General features: G+C 40.6%; 1 protein-coding gene across 1 annotated transcript in view; it reads left to right on the top strand.

Annotated features, from left to right (window-relative positions):
• Nucleotides 1-9,896: 9,896 nt before the first annotated feature.
• The window catches only part of MARCHF6 (membrane associated ring-CH-type finger 6), a 38,550-nt gene continuing 29,667 nt past the window's right edge, over nucleotides 9,897-18,779 (top strand). The window contains exons 1-4 of the mRNA XM_088528916.1: nucleotides 9,897-9,961; nucleotides 14,305-14,401; nucleotides 15,143-15,216; nucleotides 17,878-18,021. Coding sequence (XP_088385042.1) covers nucleotides 9,943-9,961; nucleotides 14,305-14,401; nucleotides 15,143-15,216; nucleotides 17,878-18,021 — 334 coding nt within the window. The 5' untranslated portion in view covers nucleotides 9,897-9,942. The remainder of the gene's footprint in view (nucleotides 9,962-14,304; nucleotides 14,402-15,142; nucleotides 15,217-17,877; nucleotides 18,022-18,779) is intronic.

Below are 18,779 nucleotides of genomic sequence, written 5' to 3'. Positions count from 1 at the left end.
AGAGACCAGCAATATTCGTAGCAACACTCAAGCTTCCCCAAAGCGCTCTGCTTGCCTCTAGGTTTGCTTGGAGAATTGATCCACCTTTTTAAATGAAATCCCTGCTTGCTTCTCCCAAGCCAGTCCATTCCTGCTTGTGCAGACATTCCCATAAGCCCAGCCAGAGTCAGCAAGTTCTCCAGGATGTGAATGATCTTCAGCCTAGTTAACCACTCTCTTAGGAAGCAGAAAAAGAGAAAACAGCCGCCTTCTTCCCAAGAGGAATTCACAATTTGTTTATACTACTGTACTCCACGACAGTCTGATAGACTGTCATTCATGAGATATATTTTTCCTGAATGTCCACACTAAAATGGGAATAACTATGTGGGAGAAGTATTAGATGGGCTGGTCCTGACAAAAGGATCCAACTCTTTCTACCCAGGACACATGCTCCAGGATGCCCTTGCAGATTGAACATGCACAAACCAGATCAGTGATCCACGCTGAAGCTCCTGTTCCTCTGCTCACACCCTTGCAGGGACTGCCTCACCTGGAGCCAGGGTGGAAGGTCTTATTCTGTTAGCTACTTGTTACACCTGTAGTTCTGGGATAACTTGCATCTGTATAGCCACATACATTATTCAAATGGGAATCAGAAGTCTGGTTCCTCTCATTCCACTCAGATCCTTTATAATATCAACTATTCCAACACTCCCTCTCTGGTTGTAAGAATTGAGTGACTGCTGCTGACGCCTTCTCCTGAAATTTCTTCAAAAGAGCCATCAATATTGAATTTTCATTAAGATGACTTTTCTGGTGACACATGCTTATGGTTTAAAAAATCATAGTGCATTCCTGTTTCACAGAATTAAAACTTATGGTTTAGCCAAGGACAGCTATTTCCACATAGCATACAACAATGATGGTAAGCTCTTTCCTCTAAGAAAAGACTTAAATGCCAATGTTTTCAAGCTTAAAACTCTGATGGCTAAATTAATTCCTCAGGGCAACTACATATTCATGTGAGCTGAGAGCAAACAGCAAGCATGGCACAAAAAACAGCAATGTGACTGCACACTCTTCAGTCAACTCGTGAATAATGCAAATGGAAAGTTAGAAATTAAACATCACGCCTTTGCATTTGCAATTAAGGCTATTCATTACCACAAATGATACTTTCATAACAAGGCCTGCTGTAACTTTTTACTTTGATGGGGTTAAAAAGGTTTTGTGAAGGCTGGGAAACACCTATTTTTCCTAAATGCAAACTAGACTGTCCATTTCACCTGCATCCTGTTCACAATGATATTTATTATGTTATGCTAATCTTTTAAGCAGTCAAAATGCTGACCGTCACATTGCTAACTCTTGGGCACCTCCCAGAGAGTCTGCAGACTTGAAAGACTGTTGGGAATTCTTTATATTCTTCAGATAAGACATCTTTGAAGAACTCTTCTTTATGCATATCTCTCCAAAGCAGCTGAAAGCCATCAATTATAATCTCACTGCCACAATCGTAATCTTCCTACCTCCTGTACTAAATGCTTCTCCATTCCCCTTTTACAAAGGGGAAAAGAAATATTTTCTCTGTTTTTCTGAAAGTGACAGTCCAGCTTCTTGCTGTTTCCATATTTTAAAAAGGCCACAACTGAGTTGCTGAAGAATCCAAGCTCAAGCTAAGCTCAGAAGAGGCAAGCCAGCACAGGTCCCAGAATACAGTGCAATCCACTTTATTCAATGTCCAAATCATTTTATTCCCTGAACTCCATAAGGGATTTTGACTTGTAAATGGACAAATCAACACTAATTACTATATAAAAATTGAATTGAGTTTAGGATGGACATGTAGGTGATAGACATACAGGTTGCATCTTGCAACTTCCAACACTGATTAAAAGATAATTTTACTAAATTAGTGGAAAAGAATAGGCACAGAATCTTACTGAGTGTCTGTCATTATATATGACACCGAAGTGCAGCACATTACATACTTTCAAGGAGCAGACAGATGGATTAATATAACATTTAGAATATGGTAGGTAAAATGTGTGAATGGTGGAAATACAGATTAAAACCTTGCTAAGCTGTAATTATATTTTAATAAATTGTTTGTTGCTCTGCATTTGAAAAATATGGGTTTTCCAAACCGACCAAGTAGAAAGCTCTGGATCCCCTCTGTCTTGGTCTATTTGTATTTCCTCCTGTAATTGCAAGATAAATGCTGTTAGTGAGAACACACCAATTCACACATGCATGCTGCTGTGTAGGGCTGTGCCAGATTAGCTCTGATCCCTGAGGGCTAAATTTACAACAGGCCCCTTGAATGAGAACATTCACTGTGTCAGTGTTGGAGCCCTCGCATACCTCTATGTGTGAAGGCCCCCTGCCTAAAACTCCATAGGGAACTAAAGTCTTTCTCCTTCCTGACTTTGGAGAGCTTGATACAGCCATGAGAATATTTTACCAGGAAATATTTTGCACTTCTTGTGCTTCAGTTTGTGCCCATTGCCACTTCTCCTATCACTGGGCACCACGGAAGGGCCTGGCTCTGTCTTCTTTACATTCTCCTTTCAGATATTAATATACACGGATAAGATCCCTCTCCTCTCCTCTCCTCTCCTCTCCTCTCCTCTCCTCTCCTCTCCTCTCCTCTCCTCTCCTCTCCTCTCCTCTCCTCCAGGCTGAGCAGTCCCAACCATCTCAGCCTTCCTCACACAAGAGATGCTCCAATCCCTGTCATCTTGGTGGCCATTCACTGGACTCACTCCAGTAGCTCCATGTCTCTCTTGTACTGGGGACCCAGAACTGGACTCAACCCTCCAAGTGTGGCCTCACCAGGGCTGAGTTGTGGGGAGGAAGCACCGTGGCGCCCCCCTGCTCGCAGAAATGCTCCCTTTCCTCCCCAGCCAGACCGTCTCCAAAGTCAATCTCTAACCACCCCCTGGGGCTGAACCAGAAGTGCCCTCTTGTGGCACACACGAAGCACCTTCGCCTCCCTCCCTCTGTGCATGCTGTGCTCTCCAAGTTTAAGCTTCTGTGAAGCATTTTAAGTGCACACATCTAGGCCGCCCAGAAGAGCTGCCCAGAAGAGCTGCCTCCACAGCCACTCCTGTTGCACTGGCTCTGCACGTGGCTGCAGCCACTCAGAGGATGGCTGAGCCCATGGCAGAAGGGACAGGGCCACCACATTATAAGGTGTAAGGGAATGAAGCAGAGTGCTAAGCCCATCATCAGTTCCTCAGACAGCACGTGTGAAATGATGGTGGTTAGTCCATTGCAGATGCAGACCTTTGGATTTGTGTTTGCTGAACTTCATGAGACTCCTGTCAGTCCATTTCTCAGCATGGTCATTCCTCCAAATAGTAGCTGAACCCTCCAACATATCATCCTTCAGTATTACTTCCAAACTTTCTGAGGGTGTATTCCCTCTTACTGTCAAAGTTATTAAGACACTGAACAGTATTGGCCTCTGAGTCAGTCCCTGAGGGATGGCACCAGAAACTGGCTGCCAGCTGAACTCAGTGTTATCAGTGTCCCAGCTCCTCCTGCTCAGCAGTTCAGCCTTCTGCCCAACCACCCTGCAGCTCACAGGTCGCTCCACAGATATTATGGGAGACCATGTTGAAGCCTTTCCTACTGTCAAGATAAACACATCCACTGCTCTTTTCTCATCCTCAGCAAGAAGTTTTATTCGTACTTGCCTCTGAAATTAACAACTTCTGTGGTCTGCAGCTGCAATGAAGAGTGGGGTCCTAGGTTACTGTCCAAACCTTAGAGCATGCCAGGAGCTGACAGGATACCGCTGTTCGGCACAGGTGCCAACCGTGGTTCTACGAAGATGTCCAGCATGACCAGTTAGGCTGCTTTTTTCCCATGGCTGGTCACAGCACCTTCTCTCTGCCCACTGTGAGTCCCAGTGCAAGGCTTGGGAGCACAAAAGTATTCCACAGGAAAAACCTGGAGTTATTTTACAAGGGCAAAACATCAGTTTAAACATATGGCAATTGTTATCCAAGGATTTTGAGTCTGAGTTAGGTGTTCACTAAGGCAAATTTCAAACTAGGTGGTGACAAATTGATAAAGGTATCAGAAGTGAAAGGAATGCCTTATCATGGCCCGAAGTCTTTCCAACAACAGAAGAGGGTAAAAATCACATTTGACACTGCTGGAATGAGTGATGTTCAAAAACGGATGGGAAAAGTTTAAGGTAACTGTACATGAATTTGAAAAATGGTTACTACAAGGAGAAAAAGGGAGGAGCCCATTGATATTACAGTCTTTATAGTTAAATTTGACTTGAGCTGGATGAAGATTTATCAAAGCTTTGACTGTTTGGACATTGATAACTAAGTTACTCAATTACTGAAGACAGATTAAATTAAAATCGGTGAAGAAAATACCTACTGATAGATAGACCACCAAGAATCCTGCCAGGAATGCAGCAATATAACACTCTGAGCAAAATAAATTGGCTATTTGCAAATTGTAGCTACTGCTTGCTAAGCGGAATTCTTTCCACCTACCTTCATACGCCCTATATCCTGCTTTCCAGAACTATTAAACAAATTAAGAAAAGAAAACCACCACTATACCTACCCAAACTTTAAATCACATTTAAATTGCACACTGCATTATGCCTCCTCTGAATTACTCATCTTTTAGGGTTCCAGGTAGCTTCCAGAACACAAAGAAGCTTCATTCTCTCCTCTCTCAACAAATCCCTAATTAGCAAACCATATTTTCTGGAAATGCCATGAAGGTGGTTGCTAACATGATTGCAGTTGTCATCTTCAAAAGTGAAAAGCTATTTTGATCTCAATAAGTAAGATTAAAAAACCTGTTTTACATTACACCTTGAAACATGACCACAAATATTTAGACCCAAATTTCAGTGTTATTCTCTTACCATATGGAAACAAACAAAAGCTACTATTTATGATCACATTCTCAGTGTGCAAGCTACAGTGGAGGTAGTACAGGTACTACAGAAACCAGACAAGCTCATAAAACTGAGGTTGCTGACCCTAACCAACTTGTAATATCGCTGATATGTAGACTACTGCTACTTTTTCCTGGCCAAGACAAGGCTAATCCTGTTTCCTGCTGTGCAAACTTTTGAGAAAAAGTAATGACAAGTCATTCGATATCTCAGTCCTTCCATACTTCGCTCTGAGTTAGTGCAGAAGAAGCAGGAACAGCATTATAGGTGCCTTCACAAGGAGTATGTACAGTGAGTATGGAGATAAAATGAAGATCATTCTCCATTATAGACACATTCTCTTTTTGGCAATACTCACAGCTTGAACTGAACTCTGCCCTGAGAAGTTCAGTTTACTCTGGTTGATAGGTATAACCTCCAATAAAACCTGTTCAAGAAGATCTATAAAAAGCTCTCAATAAAAAGCCTTGCAGTCAAAGAACATTGTTCCTGCTGAATACTGAGGGTAATTCCTAACTCCTGCTGTCTGTAATGATATCATTTTTAAAAAAGCATGTCCTCAGAAGGATTTATGAGTAGTCACTTGAGTCTTGTAACTCTCATTTCACCCTGTCCCCCCTATTACCAATGGAAACAATGATAAATAAACCAAAAAAAAATCTAATCCAATGACACAAATATCTAAGAATATAAAATGGTCAGTGAATTCATTTGCCTTAAATGATAGCACAGTTATTAAGAATGCTGTTGGGTTTTTTTCCCCTGAAGACAAATACAGATTTTTTTTTGTTGTTTAATCTAGGACTCTTTCCCAGTATCATGTCCAAGTCACACAGTTCAGAATGCCAGGAAGATTAACAAGCATCCATGCTAAGCTTGACAATGGGATCCTAATCAAGCTGACAGGCTGCATACATCTTACATGGGAAATCCACTGTAACACATCCTATAAGATATCTGCCACACTTAAGCAAAGCAACTTGGTGATATGCATTCTGCAGGTGTTGAGAAGAGTCAAGAAGTTCTGCAAATAATTCCTGAATACATGGAAATGGATATCTGTCAAACATGCTCGTATTAACTGAGTCATTGAAACCTGTATTTTCTTCTCTGTCAGACCTATTCAAAAGATCTTATTTCTTCTGTAATATTAGGCTTTTTTCACACTCTTGCAAAACCTAATTTGAAAATTGTAAGAAAGAGGCATAGTCTCTTCTGAGCCATCTTGATTGCAACTTTAATGCACTGAACCTACACAATACATTGTCAAGTATCTCCTCAGAAATATTCCCTATAAGAAGCAGATCCAGAACCTCCATTGTAGCTATGCCTGATGATGGTGGGTCAATAGACACATCCTTACATCTCAGTGCGGTACTAGAACTTGGTGGGTATGCAACATGAACAAAGGACACATTTGTGCATTCAGGAAGTTTAATTTCTTACATAGCTAATAATCAAAGCCTAAATTCAGTAAGAAGTAAATGCCAGCTAGAGGAATTAGATCAGTCAATACAGAGGCTTCACAGCTAATATTTAACATTAAATCAGGAGTCTGGACCACCCACTTGACATAATACAGAACCACAGAATAGCTGAGGTTGGAAGAGAGCTCTGGTCATCACCTGGTCAAAACCCCTGCTCAAGCTGGGTCAGTTAAAGGCAGGTGCCAGGAGCCTGCACAGTGGAGTTCTGATCGTCTCCAAGGATGCAGATTCCAAAATCTCTGAGCAACCTGTTCCAGTGGCCTACTGCTCTCAGAGTGAAGTGTTTTCCTATGGGCAGATGGAATTTTCCTGTGTTTCAGTTTGTGCTGATTGCCTCTCGTCCTGTCACTGGGCACCACTGAGAACAGTCTGGCTTAATCTTCTTTTCACTCTCAGATATTTATACCTATTGAGAAAATCTCCCCTCAGTCATAACTTCCCCAGGCTAAGTAGTCCCAGCTTTCTCAGCTCATATGAGACATGCTCCAGTCCCTTCCTCATCGTGGTGGCCCATCAGCAGGCTCACTCCAGTAGCTCTGTATCTCTCCTGCACTGCAGAGTCCAGAGCTGCACTTCAGGTGTGGCCTCACCGGAGCTGAGCATGGAGGAAGGATCAGCTTCCTTGATTTGCTGGTAATGCTCTTCCTAATGCAGCCTCATGCAGATATTATTGGCTCCCTTTGCCACATGGCCATCCTGCAGGCTCATGGTCAACTTCTTCACCGCACAAGGTCAGCCAGAAGCTCTAGGCCCTGCTCTGCAAAGCTGCCTTCCAGCTGCTCTGTGGCACCAGCCTGTACTGATGCAGTGAGTTATTCCTCCCAGGTGCAGAACTTTGCGCTTCCCTTTGTTGAACCTCTTGAGAAGTTCAGGAAGATCCACAGCAACAATGGCATTGACTATGTGTTTTTAAACCTCACAGAACTTAGTACTTTCTAACTAACTGCCACATGTTGATTTTTTGTATGGTATACTTTGTATTACACACCACAGTGCTTGCTCTGCTTTCACTTAAAAGCTCCTCTCTGGCCATGGAGACTCCTTCTAAATTTCCCTAGCAGTGGTGAATCAGTTGCTTAGGAAGACACACATTCACCCCAATACTTCCTGATTTATTAGGATAAACTGTAGTTCATTTTGATTTTTCCTGCAATAATCCATTATGTTTTCTATATTGCCACAACTTGCTATTTATAACCAGCAGAGCCATTTTTGTGGTGGAGGTCTGAGGAAAAGAATTAGGATAGCACCGCAAGGCAAGATGTTGCCAACTCCAGATGACATCCTTTGGTGGGTGTAGCTCATTTTTTATTTAAATCAGAATTGCTGGAGGTAATTTCAAAACTTAAAACAAAATGCTTAAGAGAATGAACAATCAAAAATATAGCTAAAGAATAGCTAAAAAATAGATTTTCCAAGCATTTAAATGTTACAAAGCCTAACTGTTTTAGAATCGTGTTCAAAAGAACCCTCTCTTTTTGCCCAGTTTCCTACCCATTCAAAATGCGTCCCTGGTTTTGCCATAACCTTCTGTGATTTGGGGTTACACTGTTGTTCTTCATCTGCCATTGTCTCAGGCTTCCATCTGTAAAAATTCCCCATTTCTTCTGGTATTCAGACCACAATGTGTTTGGACCAGAAATAATTTTCAGTATGTTTGTTCAGTGCCTATTGTCACTAATTCTTGGCTTTGGTTGAAAGTCAGAAGCAAGCAACACTCTGCTAACATCCTCCTCTGTAGCAGAAATTAAAAACTCAATTCATGGGTATTTTTCAGGTGAAGAATACCTTGCATATTAGCATATAAACAAGGATATGCCTTTATCAAAAATACAAAGAAGGCTGAAACTGAGAGATATAGTCACAATAAAATATTCAATTCTTTCTCTTTTCTGTTTAAATCATAATTGCCCGCTCAAAACGTGTTTGCCAGTAAGCCATTGTGTAGCTCCTATTGAAACGCTGTGTAAGAACAGAATTTGGGGATTAATTCTCTCTGAATGCTGAGTAGATGATATAAATGACATGCTTTTTAGGTAATTTAAGTAGGTCAGTAGATAGATTTTGATGCATAAGTATTCACTGGCAGTAAACTGCTATTCATTTCAAAAGTTTTAATTTGATTTAAGAATGCCTACCATGAAAGATTGAAATTGGAAAATTAATAGTGCCACGGTCTTTCAGTGATAATTTAGAGACTTTTTATTAGACAATTATTTTCTAATAATTGCAGCATTATCACAGCAATGGTTACGTGTTTGTGAGACAGAAAGTCATTACAAGTGTAGCTAGAAACTGAACTGCTCCATTTCTTGAATTTTCATCTGATGCTTTTCATCTGTTGTTATCAGACACATTTAGTATTGAGGCATTGCTCACATCTGCAATACTACTGCCACTTCCTCTTTTAATATGCCAGGAGAATTTGTCAGGATGAAAATTAGCTTACTTTTAAAATAATCCTTGATTTTCAAAGCAATGATAAGTGGGAGATTTTTACACCTCGCATTTTTGCAAGGGTTTGACACAGAAGAGCTGAATATGATAACGTAGCCCACATGGTTTTTACTGTAGCACTTTACCATAATTATATAGCTGCTGCAGGGCCACACCAAGCCACACCATTTTCCTTAAAATGTTAAAATGGTTCATAGAATCACAGAATCATTATGGCTGGAAAAGACCTTCAAGATCATCGAGTCCAGCCGTAAACCCATCCCCACCCTCCCTGCTAAACCGTGTCCCCAGGTGCCTCATCCACATGTTTTCCTGAACACTGTCAGGGATGGGGACTCCATCACTTCCCTGGCAGCCTGCTCCAAAGCTTCACCTCTGATTCTCTGTAGAATTTTTTCCTAATATCCAACCTGAACTTCCCCTGGCGCAACTTGAAGCCATTTCCTCTTGTCCTATGGGTAGTTACTCTGCAGAAGAGACCAACCCCTGCCGCACTGCAACTTCCTTTCAGGCAGTTGCAGAGAGTGATCAGGCCCTTAAAATGTTTTCCTTGGTTTTTGCTTTGTTTGTTTGTTTTTGTTTTTCTTACACAACTAAGTATTGTGTATCCCATCACCAGCCTTGGCGCTTGAAAAGTAAAATCTTGAAGGTAGTAGAGAAGTTAAAGTTGAGGAAATGATTTAAAGGAAGTGTTTTGGGTGGCAAAAAGGCTACGTGTGACACTTTACTGCTGACAACAACGTCGCGATTCAGCGAAAGGATGTAACCATTAGTTGGGTACAAAGGATGCGCCCAACGGCAGCCTACGTTTTCTAACGCTCATCGAGGAACTGGGGGGTTAAAACCGCCGCCGCCGCCGCTGCCGCCATAGAAAAACCTTAAAACGCCGCCGCGCGGCGCCACGGGGCCGCCGGCCGCAGGGGGCGCGCGTGCGCGCATGCGTGCGGCGGGGGCGGCGCTCCGCGCCCTGGGGCTGTCTCTATGGCGCCGCCCCGCGCCCTGGGGCTGTCTCTATGGCGCCGCCCCGCGCGCGCGCTCACGCCACCCGCTCGCCCGGCGCTGCGTCACCCGCGCAAGATGGAGACCGCCGAGGAAGGTACGGGGCGGCCGCGCTCCGCGCCGGCGGGAGCGGGTCGCCAGCACCGCCGCGGAGGTCCCCGCAGCACAGGGGCCGCGTCCACGGGCGAGGCCCGAAGCGAGGAGCGGGGCTGCGCGCGCGGGCAGGCGCCGCTTACATAACCGCGGCCGTTGGGGGCCGCGCGCTGCGCGGGGGGGAGCGGCGGTTGGGGCCGTTAGGGCCGTTAATGCCCCTTTGGCGCTGCGGTCGCGCCATTCGGGTGCGTGCCGCGGGTAGCGGCACCGAGAAAGGGGCTCCCCAGCGTCGCTGTCGCCTCCCTTGGAGCTTGGGGGCTTCTCGGATTCCCGCGTTGCCCAATAATAATAATCATAATAATAATAACAGTATCTGCAGCCTCCGCGGCTTTTGTGTTGGCGTTAGTCTCGTTGTGTATCCTGGAGAGTCTGCTTGGAAAGCTGACACGGGAAAATGACGTGGGAGCTGCCGCACTTACCGGCCTTTTTCTCCTGCAACTGATTAATGTGTAGTGATTTACCTCGTGTTTTTTTTTTTTTTTTTTTTTTTTTAAAAGGCACAGAATAACCGTGTCATCGAGATTCAGAGTAATGTACTTCTAGTGTGTAGTTTTTAATTTTAAGGGTATATCTCGAGGTGAAATCTAATGTGGCTGTGTTGCCTCAGCCTTTGCAGATCCCCAGTTCAGTCGGGATAATGCTGAGCCCTACGGTGCCAGCTGATAATGCGGAGCTCTCATAATTGTGGATATCACTTATGTTATAGCACGAAAATAAGTGTCAGCTGTTTTAATGTTCCCTGCGGTATTTGAGCTTTGTTTGTCATCTCTTAAGCAATAACTACAAATGTGTATTGCAACAGCAAGGCAGCTAGAAGGAATAGTTTAAGTGTCTTGGCTTTTCTTACTTATGCGTCATTACAAATGCAACTTTTCGTCCAGTGGCACTTGATGTTATTTTTCTAGCTTGTGAAGATTAAAAAGAAAAAAAAATGGGAAAAATACAAAGCAATGGTTGAAATAGACATCTGTGTAGAATTTTCCATTGGTTAGTACTGCAGGCAGTGTAGTGCCCGTGGAAACATCATGGTTTAGCAAAATATTAGTGATTTTAAAATCTAATGAGCTTGAGAATTGCTTGCTGCAGCTCTTAATTGTCATGCTTCGGTTACCCGGACTGATCACATGAGTAAAGCGACTTTGGTTTGACATCTAGTCGCCCAGAAGATTTGGCTTATAGCAAACCATGAAGTGGAATCTCAGAAATCACCAGTTGAGATCTCACTGCTCCAGTAGTTGGTAATTCCATCTCAGTGGATTTAATCTGAAAAGTAAAACTGAGTATTTGTTGCAGAATAGGTTTTGAGTTATACAAATGTAAATGTGGTAAAAGTAGTAGTAATTGATTTTACAGGCTCTTACAGGATTTCGTCTTCTAAGAGAGACCACAAAAGGAAGGAGAAGGTTGTTAATGATATCTCAGGGCATTGGCTCATTGCCTGAATTAAACTTTAGTCTCATACATTGCTCTTGGAATTTAGACTTTCCTACGTATTTATGCCCATATATTGTCTCATATATTATATAATAGTGTTATCAGTGTTGCCATCAAAAGGTCTGAGTGTTATTGAAAGTAAGTAGTCTACAGAATCACCTTCTGCAAGTGGCATTAAAGCATTATAACTTTTCCTACAGTCTCAAAATTCAGTCGCAGTATTAAAATGTTGAATTATTACAGAAATGTCAAATGGACTTTTCATAGCTGCTCATAACATATTAGTGACATTATTGCCGTTTTGTTTCTGATAGGGTTGGAAGTTGTCTGAGTTGTATGGTGAGTTAGGACACTAACTGAATGGTGAGAGTTCACATAATGACGGCTAGGCTGGGTTAGTAGGTCAGTATAGTAATTTGAAGAAGTGGGTAAGGCCAATAAGTGGCCTTAGACCAGGCATGAGACATCCTACTTCTCAGTGGCATCTGAGGAAGGAGTTTGTTTCTATGAAGGTAGAGATAGAGCTTATCAGAGCCTCACAGGCATTGCCCACCTCTGTAGTGCAGTAGTGCCAAAGTGAATGGAATGTGTTCTTAGGACATCCCAGTGGACTTGTATATATGTATTTAATCCTGATCTCTCAGACAGGATGGGTAACGGTTCAAGAAGTACTTCTTGAGACAAAGTTCTCCAAATATTTCTTCTTCTCTAGAAAACCACCATATGTGAAAGTAGTAGTTTATGAAAACTAGTAAGCAGAGGTAGTTCAGTCCTTCAGGTAGATACTTTTATGAGATGTACCTCTCTTGCTTTCTAGCTAATCAGTCTGTTGCTATATAACACAATTCCATTAGATATTACAGTAATGAAGAGACTTGATTAGAGGTAATAGGTAGAGGCTCCGTCTCTGGGGATGAAAGAAATGCATTACACAATATCGTTATTTCCAGGATACATGCATGAAGGAGAGTATGCAAAGTGTGTGCACACGTTGAGCAAAGTAACTGTTACACAGTGGAATTTCCTTTGAACATGGCAAGAACACAGGTTATATGATGCAAATTTAAATGTTGACCCGCAAGGTGGTTTGTTGATTTGTTCATATGTTTGGATGCATAAAACAAGAGGGAATATCTGGAAATTCTGATACCTAAATTAAGGTTTAAATTATCTTAGCATCCAGAAGGAAATTATTTTCTAAATACAGAATTCCTTTGCTGTCAGTACAGCAAATTCTGTTTTTTTCCAGCAGTCCAGTGAAAGAGTGAATAGGCAGCTCTAAAAGCCTATGGACCATGAGTGAGTGTACAGAGATCTATGAAGGTCCTACAGATAAAATTGTGTGTAACTTGCTTTCTTTTATGTCCATGAGTATTCTTACAGCAAGAATTTTAACATCAGTTTATGCTGATATAACTACTCCTTCCTGCATCTGCTGCCTATCCCATCCCGTCTCTTGTGCTGGCTGTAGCACTTGTCTGGCTTGGTGAGGCTGCTGCAGCATACAGAGCTGTCGACTTCTTACTGTAGTGAAGTAGCTCAGGTAACAATCCAAAGACTGCCTGGTAAAGGTTGGGATGCAGCAGCTAATTCTTAGATCCAGGCTGGAAGTTGAAGACTTAAATCTGTTTCATGCAGTCTTCTGGGAATACTCTCTATGATTTAAAATAAATAAATAAAATATCCCTTACTGCCTAAAGCAATTGCTTCATTTTTTTTCTTGTCTTCATGGGTTCTTGATATTTGCAGTGATACCCCATTGCTTACTATGACTACCATGGAAGTATTTTTTATGTTTCTGTGTGTGTAGCATCACTGATGAACTTCGTTTCTTGAATCAATTTTAGACTTTCTGTCCATGAGAATTTGTTTAAATCTCAGTTGTATGGGTGCCAAATTATGCCCACAGAGCATAATTTAACTTAAAATTGCATATCTTCAATATTACATTAAAAATGTATTTTTGGAATAAGTAAAAGTGCAAAAACATGAAAGGAGGAGTGAAGGAAAGACTGCATGCATGCATGCATCTGTAAAAAAAAAAATGTATATTTTTAATCTAAATTTGGTTGTGTTTAAATGCTGTAGGTCATCAGCTGGTATTAGAATAGACTTCTGTCCTCTACAAGGAGTTTACATTCACTTTGCCCATAAAAATATCTTGCAATCTTAAGTTGCAATAAAATGAAAAAATGAAGCATTAAAGAAGCTGCTGGATTTCTGTGAAACAAGAAGCAGATAATGTCTTTTCTTTTGTGACTTGCTTGTAAAATGCTAAATGGTAGCCTTATTCCATCTAAGTACGAGCCCTCCCCAAATTCCTGGTGATTATGGTTATTTTCCCCCCATTTCTCAGGAGCACTAAGTAAAATACTTGTTAGGTTCAAGAGCAGCAAATGTTTAAGTCATTGTTAGCCATTGCTAAATCTCTTCTGCTGAGCTTCTGCCTAGCTTGTACAACGCTCCAGTGGAATACACGTACTCCATTTGAAAGTTTACAGCCACATTTAGGGAGATGATCCTTAAGAATCTTTTTTTAAAGTGTTTTCTTTTTCTGAAGGATATTTTTGTGTATATTTATAGTGTGTGTTTATGCTAAACATTTTAAACCACAAGGTATCATTTTAGTGTGTTTTCTGACATGAACAGAAGGATAATGTTCTTGTTTTCTTCTGGTGATCTCTGAGTCTTCCTATCTTACATCAGGCAGAATTGGTCTTTCAGCCTCTTTCATTTTAAATTATTTTGAGGCCATTTGGTTATATGACGAAGTTTCTAGAGTGTGATTGTCTAACTTGTCTTATAAATGTCAGTTTGGCAAAAGTGTAATAAGCTTTACGCTCTGCTCAGCAGATATATGCCGGGTCTGTCGATCTGAAGGAACACCTGAGAAACCCCTCTATCATCCGTGTGTGTGTACTGGCAGTATTAAATTTATACATCAAGAATGGTAAGTCGAAGTCTACTGAAAGACATCAACTTGTTTCTAAAAATGATATTTCCTAAGTTTTCAGGTGTAGTAGATATAGACAATTTTCAGAAGCAGCATATTAGAGGTTTTGATATTTCTTGCCTGACAAATTCACAAAGAATTCAGTAAGTGTATATGAAGAACAAGGAATTAATAATTTTATGTACTTAGGAGTTGAGTCCTGCGTGTTTGTCTACTTTGTGGAAACAATAAGCAGAAAGAAATTGGGCTTTTTTTTTTCTCCCTTCTTTTTCCTTGAGCTGTATGCTTGATCAAGGAAAGGCCTTAGCAAAAACTAATTCTGGTCTGTAGCATATTACTTTTGATGGCATTTTAGTAGTTCTTTCACAAGCACAACAGTTTTGTATCATAGAGTGTTTGTGCATGTATCACCACTTAGAATGTTTTTAAGAATTTATTTCACAAGGCAGTGTTCATACGAGAATGTGTTTTGAGGGATTAGCCTTCTCAATAACATACACAAAGAATATACTTTATCAATTATGTAAGAGTCTGAATTTGAAGAGTCTGCTTGCCTTTTTCACTTTTTAAAACTTAATGTATGGACTAAAGTTTAGTAAGCATACAGATTTAAATCCTGCTTGCTATACTACCATTATACTGCTTTATGCTAGCAGGTAGTGAGATGGTATGTTTTTATTAATGCAGTGAGATGAGGAAGAGCTATAATATCATTAATATGATTACTTTTTATTACAGTTTAGTTCAGTGGCTTAAACACAGCAGAAAAGAATACTGTGAACTATGTAAGCACAGATTTGCTTTCACACCAAGTAAGTATGTTTTACTGCTCTTATTTTTGGGGGTTTCTTTTTTTTTTTCATTTCTTAGCATTTGTTGAGACAGTAACTACCCAGTATTACATTACCTGTTACCTTGGATTAAACTGAATTCAAGAATGACTGTATCTTTATATAGTTCCCTGACAGGTATAATCAGCTTCTAGATTTTATTTGTTAAGCTTTTTGAGAAAGGTGTTATATTATCTTGACTTAGAAGATTTTCACACTAACAGTGGTCTTGGTTCTGCTCTTCTCTAAGGCCTAATTAACTACATTCAAAATTATGTTCTACTACTAGGTCCTCAGCAAAACTTAGTGTGCAAGACAAGGAGCCTACAGTTAATTATAACTAAGCCAGATTTACTGTTTGTTAAGAAGGGAGAACACTACATAGTTGTGCATGAAAAATGACTTTTTTTTTTTTAAGGCTTACAACAAAAGTTTTAAATAAATGACCCTTTATAATAGTTAATACTGTTAGTAGAAAATTCTTCATTGACCTTATCAACAGAGGGGTTCTTGCAGAAGGTTAATTCTTGGCTGGCATATCTGCCACTGGTATGGCTTGTAACATAGGTACAGCTTATTGGCATGTGGGAAAACATAATTGAATTACTTGAGGGATTAAGAAATGGTCTTCTGAGACTTGAAATTGGTAAGAAGTTTCTTCCCCATGGTGTAGAGTACTTCCTCCATGCACAGCCTGTGGAAAAGGTTTGTGTATTCTCTGTCATCCACTGGCCGCCTGCCATACGTAGCATCCCTATTTGGTGGTGGTTACTTGGCGTTCCACACTGAGTAGTGTTTCATTCCTGCCAGGCTGCAGCTGGTGGTAGCTTGTGCCCTCTCGCACATGTTCGTCCTGTAGTCTCTATCCAGCCTGTCTTGTCTCATTGTTTCCTTCTGACCCAATATTTAGGCAGATAGGGTTTCCTCAGTTTTTCTAATCCCTCTTTATGAAGATCCTCTGGAACTCCGGTATGGAGATTGGAGCTCCTTGTGGGAAGCAGAAGAAAAGCTGGGCAGGAGCTACAGGAGATCTGTGCGTTGGAGAGAGGATGGCAAAGCAGAGATGGAATTGGAGATGGGCTTAATGTGTCTGCCAGTCATCCAAAATGAAGTGGCCTATGAGCATGCCAGGTTGAAAGCCCTTTCTGTCAAGTTAGTTTATCATGTGACATGGGGGAATAAATGCGTGCCTGTAATCAGTATCTGTGGTTCAAGTGACAGGCGAGAGTAATGCTAGCAACTCTTCAGGTTGTTTTGCCTGCAGGGCTGTCGCTATCATTCAGTCGAAAAAAAATGGTCCTTTGTTAGTGTAACTTTTTGTAGACTAAGCGTGTGAGGTTTTCGTAAAATATTCTGAGTGGAGTTACTCTTTAAAACTTGTCGTGTCTTTAACGCTCATAGTATCTTGTGACCTCTTTAGCAGCTGAATTACTAGATTAGTTACTGTTTGGAGGGAAGAAGTAGAAAGTTCAACTTCCATTTTGGCAGGGTTACAAAGGAACTATTTTTTTTCCTCTGAATATTAGCACAGTCTCTAAAATGTTTAGTCATGCAGACAAATGGCTTGATTTTCAAGTGTGCATACTGAACCTAAATTTTATATATTTTAAAATCAATTCCTCTTTTGCATTTCTTAGTTATGCATGCAGCTATTAATAAAGACAAACCTGCTAGCTTTGGCCTGTTTTTTAAATTATGTGAAGATATTTGTTTACTTCTAACTTGTACCTTTTCTATCTGAGTCTCAAAGTGGCACTTGCTCTGCATTCTTCTCCCCCCCCCCCACATCCTTCCTTTTGCTTGAGGTGTTATGAGGCACTTCAGTGTCATGCTAAACACTGACCCATGAAAGAAGTGAGGCTTTTTTTTTTAATGAGTAGGCAGTATTCAGAACCTCCTTTTTCTTTAGAGTTAGCATTGATATAAATATATTTTAAAATACAGATAGCAAAATGGACTCATCTAATCTTAGGCTGGTGTGCAAGATGAGTTGCTCCCTTGCTCCCCCTACTTTCTAAGTAGCTGCAGTGCTGATGAATGGTGAATGCAAAGGTTACTACTGGTTAAGCTTATAAAATGTGAGGGAGCCATGTGGGGAAGTTGCGCTTCAGTTTCTAAGTCATTATTTTCTGAAATAAGCTTGTATTTTATGCAGGAGGTCTCTCTTGTAGCTTGTGCTCTTTCCTCAAACCAGGGTTTTATAGCAAGGCTACCTTTTAGGTAGTTCTGAATGAGAGGACTCCTGGATTTAGAGTCTGCATGCTTAGATTATTCTGAGGTAACCAGACTTCACAGTTGGTATAAAATAAAGCTAATAATAAAGAAAGAAAACAACACAGACAGGAAAAAAACCCCCTTTAAACTAGTGTGGAGTCTTTTGTTTTGTTTTTTTTTTTGTTTTTTTTTGTTTGTTTGTTTGTTTTTTTCCTGTAACACTCAGGACAATGTAAGGAACGTGTGGTGTGCATATGTTTTTGTTGTTTGCTTGGGCAGCTGTGTTTTGTTGGACAGCCATAGAATGTGTTTATTCTTATAGGAAGTCCTTGTGAAATAGGAATGCTTTGCAGTTGGTAGGAGTTCTCCATGAGCCCCCTTTGAAGGGGCATATATAAGAATTGTTTCATAAGTGTTTTTTCTACACAGTCTATTCTCCAGATATGCCTTCACGGCTTCCAATCCAAGACATCTTTGCTGGACTGGTTACAAGTATTGGCACAGCAATACGATACTGGTTTCACTATACACTTGTGGCCTTCGCATGGCTGGGAGTAGTACCTCTTACAGCATGTAAGTATGAACTTTCTGTCTTTTAATGCACTTAGACACAACAAAAATATTTTGCTTCATATGACAGTATGGCAGACATGGTGGCTTATTTAAAAATATATATTTTGGTCTTTTGATATATTTTTCAGACAATTCTAACTGTTGTTACTTTCTTAAACTCTCTAGGAAATGAAAGTGCAAGTCTACTCTTTTTAGTACAAAAAGCTAAAATCCTTTGTAGTTACCCATAAACTGAACACTTAAAGCTAAAATAGACCTGTAAGTAATAAAGGAATTTTTTTTTTTTTGACACATTGGGTTCAACTACAAGAATATTTAGGAAACAAAGCTTTATTCCCTTCTTTGCCAGTCTTCTCATATATAAGAAACATAGATTGATAGTATTCTACGTTAATTATCTATGATATTCCCCATGTGATATATACAAAGGAATGTGGTTGTAGCAGTGCTTCAAAGACCATCAATGTTCTTGCAAAGTCAAATCTGTGTTTCTGCTACTGTCTGATAGCTGTCTTGTTCAGCAGTGAATAAAATGATACTTTTTTGAGTGTTGACTATTTAGAGTTATATGCAGTGGTACTTGCAGAATGGAAGATCCTTATGTAATGCAGTTATGATACTTCAGTGTAATTCAAGTCTTCCACTATTTTTTAGCTGTTTGGGAGAAAAATGTTAATGTCTTTGGAGCTTCATGTGACCTAGACTGTAGTTTCACACCCTATTTACATTTAGTTGGTGCTGCCCCTAAAATATGCAAA

Source organism: Tinamus guttatus, unplaced genomic scaffold (assembly GCF_059628265.1).
Source record: "Tinamus guttatus ecotype Peru unplaced genomic scaffold, ASM5962826v1 Tinamus_guttatus_pri_ptg000315l, whole genome shotgun sequence".
In the NCBI taxonomy this organism is placed as follows: domain Eukaryota; kingdom Metazoa; phylum Chordata; class Aves; order Tinamiformes; family Tinamidae; genus Tinamus; species Tinamus guttatus.
This window is presented reverse-complemented; position numbering and strand designations above follow the sequence as displayed.